Raw genomic sequence first — 14,298 nt, forward strand, 5'->3', positions numbered from 1 at the left:
GTATTTGTGATTATGTACATTTTAAAAAAAATCTTCATAGCAGAACTTTCTGTGAAGCATACAGTTATACACACATAGTGGGATATGTAACAAACACAACCCATGATTTTGTTTGAAAAAAAACTTGTAAAAGGAGCTAAATGCAAAAGAAAACTCAATTAAATAAATAAACACATACTTTCAATATACAGTGGAATCTCTAAAGCCTGCCCCCACGCCATCTGACACGACTAAACACAAATACAATTGATTATCGCAAAAAGATCAAAGATTAAGACATTATTTTGAGACACTTAAAAAACTCCATGTCCCTATGACATATCCCCTCTTGTCGTCCCCCCCCAAATTATGCTGATGGACAGGTCTATACTCTCACTCAATGACTGCAACATTCAACAGGCCGGGCCCTGCCATTTAAGGTTAACAAACGCTCGGTCACAGATACAGGACTGGAGACGGAGAACGTGGTGAACCTGAGTGGACAAAAATATTACCTGCCTCAAAATACCTCACATGCATATTGCATTGGCATTATGCATACAGCTTTTTTATCTATCCATCCATTTTCCATAATGCTTATCCTCACTAGGATCAATGTATACAAATATAACTAATGAAATATAGGGTCCCTACTTTGGAGATTTAGTCTGACGGGGGAGGTCTGAAATATAAACCCCACCTTCAACGAGGTTTTCCGTTTTATTGTAAAAAGAAAACCCAGTCTGAACTAGCTACTTTGAGACTACAACCTTGATGACAATGGAAAAAAAATTGACCACCGTCTTATTACTGGAACAAAATCCAAATACTTCTTTGGCATTGTAACACTTGAAGTTGCTAAGTTTAAATGAAACCCCTAAAATGGAAGTGCGGATTTAATTTGTCAAAACGATATAGGTTTTGATTGAAGGAATTGAATTACCGTAATTTCCGGCCTAAAAGCCGCGACTTTTCTCACACGCTTTCAACCCTGCGGCTTATGCGGTGATGCGGATAATTTGTGCATTTTTTCCTCATGCCCGTAAAAGTGAGACCAGTGGTATATATGTGCAGAGGAAGTGACTTTTACATGTATGTTTTTTTTTACTGGCCCTGTTCGCGCTCCGCTTCTGTTACCACTGTGCTAGGGTGTTTCTGCTGTGAGTGAATTAGGTATTTTTTTTTTTAAACGGCTCTGTTAGTGCTGTGCTCCAGGGTTGCTACTGTATAGCTGCGTGGCTGTTTTTTTTTTAACCGGTATGTTTTTTTTTTCTTTAACCAGCCCTGTTCGTGCTACTGTGTTGTTGCTATGTTAAGATAAGCTAAGGTATTAAAACTTTGAAAACTCTATGTACTGTCTTTCTTTGTAAATATCTCATGTTTCAATGTGGATTTCAATGTGGGAACTTGCGGCTTTTACACAGGTGCGGCTTATGCATGTACCAAATAGTATTTCCTTTACAGATGTATTGGGTGAGGTTTATAATCCGGTGCGCTCTGTAGGCCGGAAATTACAAGATTCATCCACCAATTTTCTGAGTCACTTATCCTGACATGGACCGCGGGAGCTGATCCCAGCGATCTTCGGGCAAGAGACAGGGTACACCCTGAATTGGTTGCCCGCCAGTCACAGGGTACATACAATACTGTATAATCATAGAAGCACTAGCACTCACATTCACGCCTATAAGCTATTTAAAGTCTTCAATCAATGTAACACACATATTTTGGGAAAGTTGTAGGAGAAAACTAATATGCGAACTCCAAACAGACAGAGTCCGGATTTGAAGCCCTGTCCACAGAACTGTGAGGCAGATGTGCTAACCAGTTGTTTACCGTGCCGTCCGAGAAAATTAGTTAGAAAAACAACAAAACAAAATATTTAAAAAATACTGAGGAAAACATGTTGTTTTTTTAAAATCAGTATTCAATACAGATTTTTCCAGAAATCTAAATGGCTTGTGTTCTTCATCCAATTTTTTTGACAGCTTATTTATCAGGGCTCTTGACTAAATTTCTGCACTGGTGGCACTGGTGTGGCCAACTTTTTTTCCCCTGCACAGTGGATCAGCATAAAAGTTAGATGCAGCCAAATTTTCAACCACACCGCAGTCTCACTGGTTCACAAAAAAAAAGAAGAAAAACATCGCTGACTGCCTTTTTAAACAGTATTGCCAGGTAAATTATTTACAATCTGGTCAGCAAAGTCCAATTCCAAATGATAGGTAACTGCTGAAAAGAGTTGCTGCTTAAAGTGTTCCTGATCAAAGCATTGGTTAAACTTTTGGACAAATTAGGCCCGAACGTAACATTCTTCATGAAGAGGTTGTCAGTTGTTCTTTTCATCTTGTCATCTGTGCCAATTTCCACTCTGATTGTAATGGGCCTAGGCCACTAACCTAGGCCTATCACAATAACGAGACTGTATTTTGTATAACAAACAATCATAATAAACAAAAATATTGTTTTTTGAGCCACTGATATTCACTCATTCATTTTCCACAGCACTTATCCTCAGTAGGTTTGTGGGCTTCCTGGAGCCTATCCCAGCTCACTCTGGGTGAGAGGCAAGGTACGCCTAAAACTGGTCTCCAGTCAATCACAGGGCACAGATAAACAAACAACCATTTGCACTCACATTCACACAGACTATTTAGAGTTTTCAATCAACCTATTGCACGCTTTTCAGGGGTGGGAGAAAACTGGAGTACCCGGAAAACATGCAAACTCCACACAACTGGGGCCAGATTTGAACCCCAGTCCTCAAAACTGTGAGGACGAGCTGCTAACCAGTCATTCTCCGTGCTGATTTGCCATTGATTTCCATCCATCCATCAATTTTCTGAGCTGCTTATCCTCACAAGGGTCCCAGCAGTGCTGGAGCCTATCCCAGCTGTCATCGGGCAGGAGGCAAGGTACACCCTGAATTAGTTCCCAGTCAATCACAGGGCACACAGAAAAATCTTTCATACACACAATCATACCTAAGGGCAATTTAGAGTCGATTATACGATGTCCGATTTTTTGAGGATGTGGGAGGAAACTGGAGTACCTGGAAAAAACCCACACAGACACAGGGACAACATGCAAACTAAAGACAGGCGGAGCCGCGGTTTGAACGCCAGTCTTCAGAATTGTGAATCATCCACTGTGCCACCCTATAATATTCTAAAAACTAATATAAATTCAACTACATACGTCCTCTTTAAGAGCAATTAAAGTCATTCTCAAGAATCTTGAATTTTTGGTTTGGAATTGTATAAATACAATAGTTGAGATGAATGATACTTTGTTACATAAATTGCACTCCAACAAATGAAATATTTGGCACAGATGAATAAAGAGTTATTAAATGCATGCCTTAAATGGCAATATACTGTCAAATTAAGTCTTCACTTTATAAAATGGGCTTTAAACAATCGAGATTTTTGGGGATAATAACCAATCTGATCACAAGATTGAGCAATCTGTCTATTTAAATGACTTGTTCATTTTCTGTTAAAACCTGTGTACTTCATTTCTCAAAGAAAATATATTTTCACTAAGTAATGTATCTTTGTTAATCCATCTCTGTGAGGCACAGTGATAGACAGAGCCAATGAATGGTCTTCTATTAGATGGTAGGAAGTACATACATGTATTAATATATCCATTTTTTTTTTTTTTGGGGTGTGCCAAGAGATTTTTTAATTGTAAAAGATGTGCCTTGGCTCCATAAAGATTAAAAATCACTGCTCTAGTCAGGTCATATATTTTTTTTTATCAGTCAGGTCAAATCAACATTAGAACATGACATTAATAATGGTGCTAACTTGCTGTCATTAAATTACTTTGTTGTAATTAAATTACTTCACACACCCCAAAATTTTATAGAGCATATTTGCCCAACCATTAGTGCTAGCATTAACTGCCTAGGCTAAATGTTATTTTGTTGCCTCCTTGTGAGCAGTATTGTTTTAAACGTAAGTGAACATACTTCAAGCAAGCCTTAAACGAAGCTCCTCTCCCGAGCACCGGTGAACACCAACACGTTTTCTCCCATTTTATTCTCAAATACACACGCAGCGTGATCCATAGTTGGTGTCGCCAGGGTAACAAGTGTATCCGGTCACGTTTGAGTTGAGGTATGAAGCCCAGTAATCGGAAAACACAGGATGCAGTGGTATCAGAATACAAGATTGTATTGCAGTATTTTGGCATACTGCAATTCTTAAAGACCAAATTTTTCTTGTAATCTGATACAGGCATTACGTGTGAGTTACGTGTCTCTGTCCCATGCCGTCGCCATGTTTTTTTAAAGTAACTTTATTGGTGTTCAGATATTTACAGTACTACATCAAAAAACCGACAACAAGGCTAAAAATAAACTAGCTTTTAGATTTGAATGTACTGTACTTGATGGTAAATTTATTTTGTGGAGACAATCAATGATCTGCAAATTATGACATTAAAGCCGATCAACATAAAATGCTAACTATCCGCTGGTACCAATCATATCGGTTCAAAGTCTATTATAAAGTAGTGACATTATTAATTAACATCACAACACATAGATAAAATCAACTTGTTTTGTTTGCTTTTTAAAAATCTGCACCATTTCACAGCTTTGTCAATATGTTCAATGACTCTTCTCTAACAACAGCGTTACACGCTATTGTGTACAGTTTCATATGAGCGTACGTACACTATACACTGTACGCTATTGCGTTTGTATTTGTATTGTTGGGCAAAGGCTAACTCAATTGCAAGCTGAAAGGAAACAGGAAATTTGCCAGCCTTATTTTTGTTAAGAAATGGATGGGATGGTTGTGTTTAAAATGAATTACTCAATTTAAGTTGTTTTTCTTTGTTGCGACTTCATATAAAGTCGACATAATAGCTCATTGGTGTGAGCTGGAGGGCCACATTAATCTGTCTTGAATCCATTCACTCCATGAATCCATTTTGAACACATGCATTCACCCACACACGCACACACAAACAAACACACAAACACAAGGAAATGTAACGGACCACAGCCAATCAGAGTGTGGTCCCGCTCATCACCATTTCTAATTTGTTTAGAAACCCCGATTGCTTTCAGGTGTGTCTGTTTTCAAGTCAGAGAGATATATTTTTCTACCTCAAATGCTGGATATTACTGTTACTTTCAAGTGAAGTGAACCACCTTCCAAAATATTGTCCTTAGTTTCACTGAACTCAAAAAATAATAATGCATGTACACTCCTTCAAAACACATGTAAACAACTGATGTAACAATATTAAGCTGAAATGACAGTGAAATGGTCAGCAAGGATATTTGATGTGGCAGGCCGCATTTTTATTTTAATATTTATCATGACTTATGATGCTAACTTAGCAATTGCTACACGGCATCTTTCTCTCTTAAACTGTTTTCACACTAATAAGATACTCAGGCATAGCAGATAATTGCTATTGTTAACAAGGTATTCTTACTTGTGTGTCACTACCATACTTTCGCAACCATAAGGCTAAGTATTAAAAAGCAAACGGGTGCTATTCAGTATTTTAAAAATACATAAGGCACGCAGAATTATTGAGCATGGGCATAGTAAAACATACGCTATCATAATACATACTGAGGCATTAACAAGGAAGTGAGGAACAATTGCACATTTATTTTTGTAAGCAGAAAAACAAGCTTACCCTTCTCTCAGACAACGACAGGTGCAGGCACGTCACCAGTCCACACGGCATGCACAATCACTGTGTAACACCAAACCAAAATCACACCACAGCAAACAGAACAGCATACCATCAGACATCAAAAGAACCAAAAGCCAACCAAAACCAAAGAAATAATTGACAAAATACTCACAAATGCTAGTTACATATTGAGAAAAGCATGCTGGGAACACCTCCAGCCTCCCAAGGACACAACAATATACTATAACATGCATGCATGGTATTTGAAAAAAACAATGGGAGAAAAACTGAGCTTGGTTGTACTTAACTGAGGTGTATTACAATGTAAACTGAGTTTGGTTGTACTTTATTGAAGTACTTAACAAGGTACTCACATTTTTTTTAATCAATCCTCATCCACAAATTCATCAGAGTGCTTATCTTCTGTATCGGGAATGAACAGATGGGCAAGTTCTCCATCAAACAACAGGTTCCCTCTCACGGTCAGAGTCACTCTCATTGCCGTGTGACTCATCAGAAATGATGACGGTTTTTGCAAAAGCTCGAACTACAGTGCAAGCAGACAGGTTAGTCCAGGGCTGTCAAACGGACAGCCTGCAGGCCGGTTTAATCTATTTATGACGGCTTCTATGGTACAGTGCTTTTAATGTGTGCTTTAGCACAATCATTGCCTCAATATGTCCGTCAAAACAAAAACAAAGTGGACTCACAGTGCAGTGTGTTCCAAGAAAAACGGTCATCCTCCTATTTATTCACAGAAGTGAATGGGAAAGCTGTATTCATATGTTTGGTGTGTTCACAGCATGTTGAGTACTGAAAGAATATAACCTTTGTCGCCACTATTTGAGTCTAAATGCCGACAAATATGACAACTTTCAAGGACAGCGGAGAAGAGAAAAGGTAAATGAAAGAAACAGCAGTCTGTGTTTAGTCAACAGAGACATCAGAGAGGCTGCTGTGAAGACTATTGCTAATAAAATCGCAGTGTCTTAAAAACAACTTAATGACTGTGAATTTGTAAAGACTTGAATGATGAAGGCAGTGGAGATTGTACGCCCTAAAAGGCGCCATGCTTTTACAAATTTGGGCTTGATGAGAAACAAGGTTACAGACGGGATTTCTGATCTTTTAGTGGATTTGGACAGCTAGTTACAGGACAAAATAAAGTACCATAATTTCTAGAGTATAATGCGCACCCCTAAAGTTGACCTAAAAAATTGGGAAAACCGTTCTACCAATGTACAATCTGCACCACCAATTTGCTGCTACCAATTTCCTCAAAATATTGGGAATTATCTTTATTTATATTTTGTTAAGATTGTACTTGTATTGTTTTTCAAAAATTGTCTTTACAACAATCATTAATAATAATCTTTGTGCATGTGCTGATGTAGCGGTAATATATATCTCGGGACAGTCCACAGGACACGCTTGTCCTGGTCCCTGTAATTGTCAGAACAGAATCCCTCAACAAACTAAAATAAATGCTCAATGATGGCATAACATTTTATTAATACTGTTGATAACACATATAATGGTCTTAAAAAAAGAAACTATTTAATATTCTTTAACTTAAACATTTTTAAAAAATTAAATATTTGTGCATAAATAGTTTGTGCATAATGCAGTTTATCCTCTACACATCCTTGGCCAAGACTTCAAAGGAAGCATGCGACTCATCTCCAATCTGAAAACTGTACATCGTAGCAACCTTTGGTGCATCACTGTCGAACTCATCATTGATGACTTGGTCCATTTCCGTTGCCTCCTGCATTGCATCATGAACATCCCATGTTGCTCCCACAGCATGTCATTCATCCTCTGTGCCATCCATGGCGTTTGGGACCATTTTTTGAATCCCAAGACTTTTGCTTCAGCAACGCAGCCTCTCGCACTCCATTCGGCTACAATCTGTAGCAGCTTTCCTACGGCGTTTAGTGGCTATCAAAACAATGTGAGCTCAAAATACATAGAAATGAGCATAACGGGCACAGTTAAAAAAAAATAAGCGAGCATTTCAATTGTGTGCGCTCTTCCGTTTTTATTAATGTACTCATTACGCTCGCACTACGTAGTTTGAGCTCATGTTGAGTTGATAATGACCTGAAGCCATTGACCTCTGGTTGTTTTGGACTGCCGCGCTGCTTCCGGGTTCCTCGCATCAGTGATGACAGATTTCATTTCATTACAGTGCTTTGTAATTGTCTCTTTGTTGGTGCCATTTTTGGGGGTCCTTAGCCAAAACGATATTGCTTTGCACGATTCACATGCCAGCACTATATACCTACTGGGGGACGTGCCTTTAGCATCCCATTTCATGCCCACATTTCCCCTTTAAGTTCCGCATGCAATCCTCAGTCACGGCCACCTTTCCTCTATATAAACAGTGTCAGCAGGAAATTCTCCCAGTCAGTCAAGCGGAGCTCTCATCAATCATCCATCAACAACAGATTATGGAGTTCTGTGATTTTGGAGAATGACTTGAGTGAGCCTTATGGTCATGAAAATATGGCACTCTCTTGTCATTAAAGTACAAAGTCAAACAAAATTATAATCCTGTACACACAATATCTTCCATCAGCTGCATTGCAAGGTACACTCCTCCACTCACTGTAATATTACCACCCATGCACAAATTACGTAAAACAACTGCTCGAATAACGATAATACACATCTGAGTATAAAACTAGACAGCACCTTAAAGGCTTTTCCACACTGCACTCCCTCACTGTGAAAGGCCCACTTGTCAAAGCGCACCGACGACAGCAACGGGGGTTGCCGCCATCCCATATTTGAAAATGGTGATGCAACAGCCTAGAAGGAAGTTGAGATGTTCCCCAATAAATAGAACGCAACTCAGCAATATGTATAGTGCCGTGAAAAAGTATTTGTCCCCAAATGATTTCAGGTTTTTTTTTTGCACATCACACACAGTTTTCAAAGTATCAAACCAATTTTCATATCAGTTAGAGACAATCAAATGAAATACAAAATGAAGGCTTTCAAATGACCATTCAATTTATTAAGTCAAAAAAATCCAAACCTTTGTAACCCTGTGTGAAACAGTAATTGCCCACTTATTACATCACAAAGTCACTGTGATGAACCACAAAATTCCAGTTTCCTCCCACATCCCAAAAACATGTAAGATTAATTGGACACTCTAAATTGCCCCTAGGTGTGATTGTGAGTGTGGCTGTTTGTCTCTATGTGCCCTGCGATTGGCTGGCAACCAGTTCAGGGTGTAACCCGCCTCCTGCCCGTTGACAGCGGGGATAGGCTCCAGCAATCCCCATGACCCTGGTGAGGATAAGCAGCAAAGAAAATGGATGGATGGATGAATGGATGGACTAGTAGCAGAACTTTAAAATCTATTTAAAATATATTCTAAAGTTGACAGTGCAAGGACTTTAGGAAAAAGAAATTAAAGTAGAAATTAGAAAAAAAGTGATTGAGATCCATCAGCAGGGATAATCCCCAGGGCGCAATTCCGCGATATTCGAGCATTAAAATTCAGAAAGTGTCATAAAATTTTGAACTACACGATAAATTATTGCATTGACATCCCATTTAATAGAGAGGTTAAAATAATCTGACAAAACAGATTGCCCGAGAGACGGGAAAGGTTGATAACAACCGCCATGCTTGCTTGTCCAAGCACTCAGAAATCCTGCCCGAAAATGCTTTCCGACTCAATGTCATAAACCCACAGATTGACCTACTTTTGGCAGCGAGGTATGTCGTGATTTGTGCATGTGGTCTGCTACTGAGTGCTAGTAGTGCTGTTGCTTTTAACCCTACAAAATGCACCTAAAAAAACGAGACAAAGGCATTAAACGTTTCTTCACTGGTATGGGCACCGCAAGTGCACAGAACAATGAAAATGAAATGAAAATGACTGGCAGAAAAGAGGGTCTAACTGAAAACTTCCTTTGACAGAATCCACATATTATAAATACACACTGTGCTGCCCACCGTGTTGCTCTGTGTTCAGAGCAGGCTGCAGAAAAATTTCCAGGTCAGTATTTTCTTAGTAATTCTTTATGATTTTGCTCTGCTTTATTAAAATGTTTTTCATTTTGTTTTTGTAAATGGATGAGAATCCAAAATAACTACAATAAAAAAATTATATCAAGTTAAAACTAAATTGGCAATGAAGCAATCAGTCTTTTAATCAAAATGATGATTGATCTTGATAAAAAAAATATTTTGACTTGTGTAACTGTATCTTCTGTTCCATTTGATCCCTTTTTGTATTTTTTCCCCAGACATGAAATTATTACCAAAGGTGTTCTAGAGTCTGTGTACTATTACTTCAAAACATCCCCCTAGAGGAATGACAACTTAGTAGAAGTCCAAAAATTGTTCTTTGAGCCAACTATAAAATGCAGAGAAGTTCAACAAGTTTGTTGGCTGCGCTTCTACCAAGCCCTAGAAGCTATATTCTGAACAATAGACTCCCTTCTGACACTGTTTAAAACAATCAGCACACCTTACTCAAAGGCAAAAGGACTCAGTAAAAAGCTAGTTAGTGAAGCAGTAACTGCTCAGTTAAATGATTATTTCAACACATGGAAGACAAACAAAGTGAGAGTTAAAGCCCAAGTGTCATCCCTATAAACATTCTAAAATAGATATTGTAATGAAAAATACATTATTCCCTTCAATGTCCATACGAAAAAATAAATGTGAGCGGACAGAGCGTCATCCATGCGCAAAGTTGCAAAAGTGTCATTCTACGATATCCAAGTGGTCGCCATATTGGCTGCCTCCTCTGTCCATGACGTCACCTGGACATTCGCCAAAGAAAACATGCGGTGCACCCTAACTATGGGAAATGAACACGTCCCTTCTGACACGGAAGCTCTTTTCGAAAACTACAACACCACACAAGCGAGTGAAGTTACCAGGGCAATATTACACTATTGTTTCGAGCCACATTCAGATGATATGTGATCACGGCCAAACCGCATCCCCGTCCGATCCACTTCTGCTGTGGAGATGAGCCATCGCTGCTCATCGCAGCCGGCTGGTGTGGCTTATGAAAGAGCCGAGCCGTGCTGCTTTAGAGGGTTGTTCACAGACACCACAGTACTTCAGCTGTTGCGCGCACGCGACTGAGTGATGCATTCTCGGCTGGGTTCTTCAGAGCCGCTCCCGTCGCAAAGCCCGACGCGCAGCCTTCACAGAAGCTGTGACCGCCGATCGCGGCGCCTCAGCCGGTGTGGCTGATTTTCGGCGCCGTGGTGGCATCTAATGGAGCCGAGGGGTGCTGCTTTTATGGTTGGGGTTGTTCACAGCCACCGCAGTACGCGATGAACACTATCGAGCCGGGGCGGATTACTGCTCGTACGAGGCTGAGTGAGACATTGTTGGTTGGGTTCGTCAGATGCCCCTTCTTCCGCGCAGCAGCCCAAAGCCGTCCAACGCGCACATCGGTACAGTTCATACACGGATCTTTTGTTACGTTATGAGAGAGACCGATTACGTGGTCCCCCCAAACTATTATTTTTTTTTAGTAGCTGAATACACACCTACCTGTGATTTGGAACCCACAAAGCTCTCGTCCCCTGCACACATGCAATTCATTTTTCACAAATAACAGGGTCTCTTTCAAACCTAGGGTAATTCCATTCTTCCGAGTGTATAAGCAATGTCCAGCAATGCAATGAGCCAGCATTTTGGCTAACACAAAGGAACAACGAGCTACCTTCCCCGGAGGTAAAACTAATGGAAACAGATGAGTCCACTTGGGGGCGCCCCTTTCCTTTACGTCACTTCCTGCTTCTTCTCGAAAACAAATCCTCGAGAGTTATTTGCCTTTATCTGCAAATATGTCAGTGCTGCATTTCAATAAGATACCCGTGTTAATTAAAATACCTCAAAATTAAAAATATGTTGTACATAGTATCAATATGGATTCAGCTATATATGTATACCCTAGGGCAGGTGTTCTCAATGCGTTAATCGCGATCGACTGCATGCCCAAAAAAAAAAAAAAAAAAAAAAAAAAACCTCAGGCAATGTTCCCTCAAAACTGTGTACATGCGTAATTGTGCACCGCTGATGCAGTCTCTTCGCAGATATTCTGCGTTGCATGCAAAATAAAAAATCCAATGCAAATTGAAAGTACAACATCCAGCTATTCAGTTTGTAGCATTTTGCAATGTGATTCAATAAGTGAGGGATGACTGGTTGCTACATCCAATGGCACAATTCACATACGTATTGTAAAAAAATGAAAAGAAGAAGCCACTGGTTTCTTTTAGCCAGCACACGGAACTTTCTCTAACAACAATCGCTACTCCCTGCCACACGTTCTTTTACCTTACACCTGCCCCCCGTCCTCCCTCTTAAAGACGAACACATAATTACAAATGTTACAGTTCTTATGCAGCCCATCAGCGTGTTTTATAATGACAGCGTCCACCTCCGCTGCTTTAGTTCACAACACAATCTGGCCAGCGTAGAGCAAAGACGAGCTAAACATGCTGCTTATGTTTACTTTCGATATTAATGGAGAAAGAAATTCTGTTGTTCTAAAATAAAAATGACTCTCAAAGTATGTGAATAATCGAAGAAAAAGTGGTTAAATTGGACGATATTTTCTCTTTTCCGAATGGGAAAGGTCTGGTCTGAAGCCAAAGTAGAAAGTGCAGGAAGCGATGGTGTGTAATTTTAAAATTCCACCTTCGCAGAGCCTGATCCAGGATGAAAGCAGACAATACAGTGCACAAAAAGCTAATTCTGGATATATATATATATATATATATATATATACACACACACACATATATAAAAAACGCAACACATAACATTAATAACATTGCGTCATCATCCTCATCCCCCCCAGCTTGTGAGAGGTTGGCTGCTTGAAAAGTAGAACTTGGGGTAAAAAAGTCTGGCCACCCCATCCCTACTGAATATGGATTAAAAGACAGAATTCCAGGAAGTGCTTCCATTTCTATGGGACATATTTAACTGCATCCTCAAATATAACACAACAACCTTTTGAAATTCTTGTAGTATTTATCCACACTGAAACTTTACAATTACTGTTGGAGAAACTGATGAGAATTATTACCATTTTCGTGAGACTTATAAACATCCAGTGGAACTTATAAACCTCCAAATAGTGTTTTAAAAGTATAAAATCCTTTTGAATTGAAAAAATATTAGCTCTAAAAAACCAGTCAAAATGTGATTATTTCTCAAAGTCAGATGAAACATCAAGAAACATTGCATGACATCACCAGACATGGTAATCAGGCCTCGACAGATCATATAGACCCACAAATCTTAGACTCAACTCAACAAATATAAAGTGTGATATGGCAAGGCTGCCACTTTCCAAGACAAATGCTTGCAATTATGACAAAAATGCTCCTGGGTAATTCCATGAATAGTAATTTACAACTTTTTTGTGAAGCTTGCAAATATGCTAAAGTGGTTAATATACAGAGCCATGGGAAGCTTTGCACAACAACGATGACTGTTGTTGTGCAAGGGTCAGGAGCTATAAATGTGAAGCAGTTCTTACCAGGGCAGGCCACTGTATGTGTTTAGCCTTCATTCCCTGTAAAAGGCCACCGAGTACTCTTCCACCTGCTCCTGCTTCTCCTTCTCCGTCTTTCCTTTTGGCCCAGACCAGCTGGTGCTCAAGAAGAAACAGCTGGAAATCATCATAGACCTTCACCCACTCTCTCTTCTCCCACTCCTGGTCATCAAATTCCACATATACCTGCAATACACAACACAAAGAGATCAACATCGTAAAACAAAACCTGAGATTTCAATCCTTAATGGGAAAATAATGCATTTAGTGGCAATATTACTTCAATTTCACCAAAACAGACAAAAATTTGGAAATAAAGAATGGGAGGAAGATGTATAAGGACAAAATATGGCAACTTTAGACGAAAAGAAAAATATCCAAAAAATAAAAATGGTTGAACTATCCCATGGATGCAACAGTAATATGATAAATATCACAGATGGTGGCCAGTGGCATAAAAACATGGTTACCCTCATTTAAAATAATGACAAAATGACCAACTAACATGTATCTATTGTATTGCCGAATCCCCTTGCTGGTGAAGAAATCTGTTTGCAAACTAAATATTCTGACAAATTCGGTTTGGTTCAGTTCCCAAATCCTACTTGAGCTTACTCCGACACAATGTAAACACTGTTCACTTTGTGCACCAAAAATTTCACATACAGAATTAGAAGCATCCATCCATACATACATACATTTTATGTTTCGCTCACTTCACATGGGCATTTATTTTTTTATTAGAGGTTTGTTTTAAATTGGACCTTAGTATGACTCCCAAGAAAGTACAAATCATAGTGCATAGTTAGGAACCCTAGGAGTGTGTTGCAGTTCTGGGTTTGTCCGGAAAACTGAGATGATACTGTAGATATCAAACTCACCACTGCACAAAGTGTGGAGTTTCTCACTGACCAATTCCTGAGATAGTATAAAAAGAACAACATTGCATTCCAAAGAAAAATAGATTAGAATGTAACAATGTACTATCCCACAATTCAAAAATAGCATTGAGCTGCTAATGAGTACTGTAGGAATAATTGTGATCATAATTATCATACAGTTGCTTCCAATAAAGAAATGCTTTGCTCTGCCCGAGA

General features: G+C 39.2%; 1 protein-coding gene across 9 annotated transcripts in view; it reads right to left on the minus strand.

Moving 5' to 3' along the window:
- jmjd1cb (jumonji domain containing 1Cb) overlaps positions 1–14,298 on the minus strand; it is a 246,137-nt gene that overhangs the window by 139,471 nt on the left and 92,368 nt on the right. For 8 of the 9 annotated variants that reach the window (XM_061811226.1, XM_061811228.1, XM_061811229.1 and 5 more), the window contains one exon: positions 13,187–13,387. In XM_061811226.1, coding sequence (XP_061667210.1) covers positions 13,187–13,387 — 201 coding nt within the window. Of the gene's footprint in view, positions 1–5,646; positions 5,707–6,020; positions 6,194–6,356; positions 6,476–13,186; positions 13,388–14,298 lie in introns of those variants that run through there. The other variant, XM_061811235.1, reaches the window with a different exon arrangement.

Source organism: Syngnathoides biaculeatus, chromosome 22 (genome assembly GCF_019802595.1).
Source record: "Syngnathoides biaculeatus isolate LvHL_M chromosome 22, ASM1980259v1, whole genome shotgun sequence".
In the NCBI taxonomy this organism is placed as follows: Eukaryota; Metazoa; Chordata; class Actinopteri; order Syngnathiformes; family Syngnathidae; genus Syngnathoides; species Syngnathoides biaculeatus.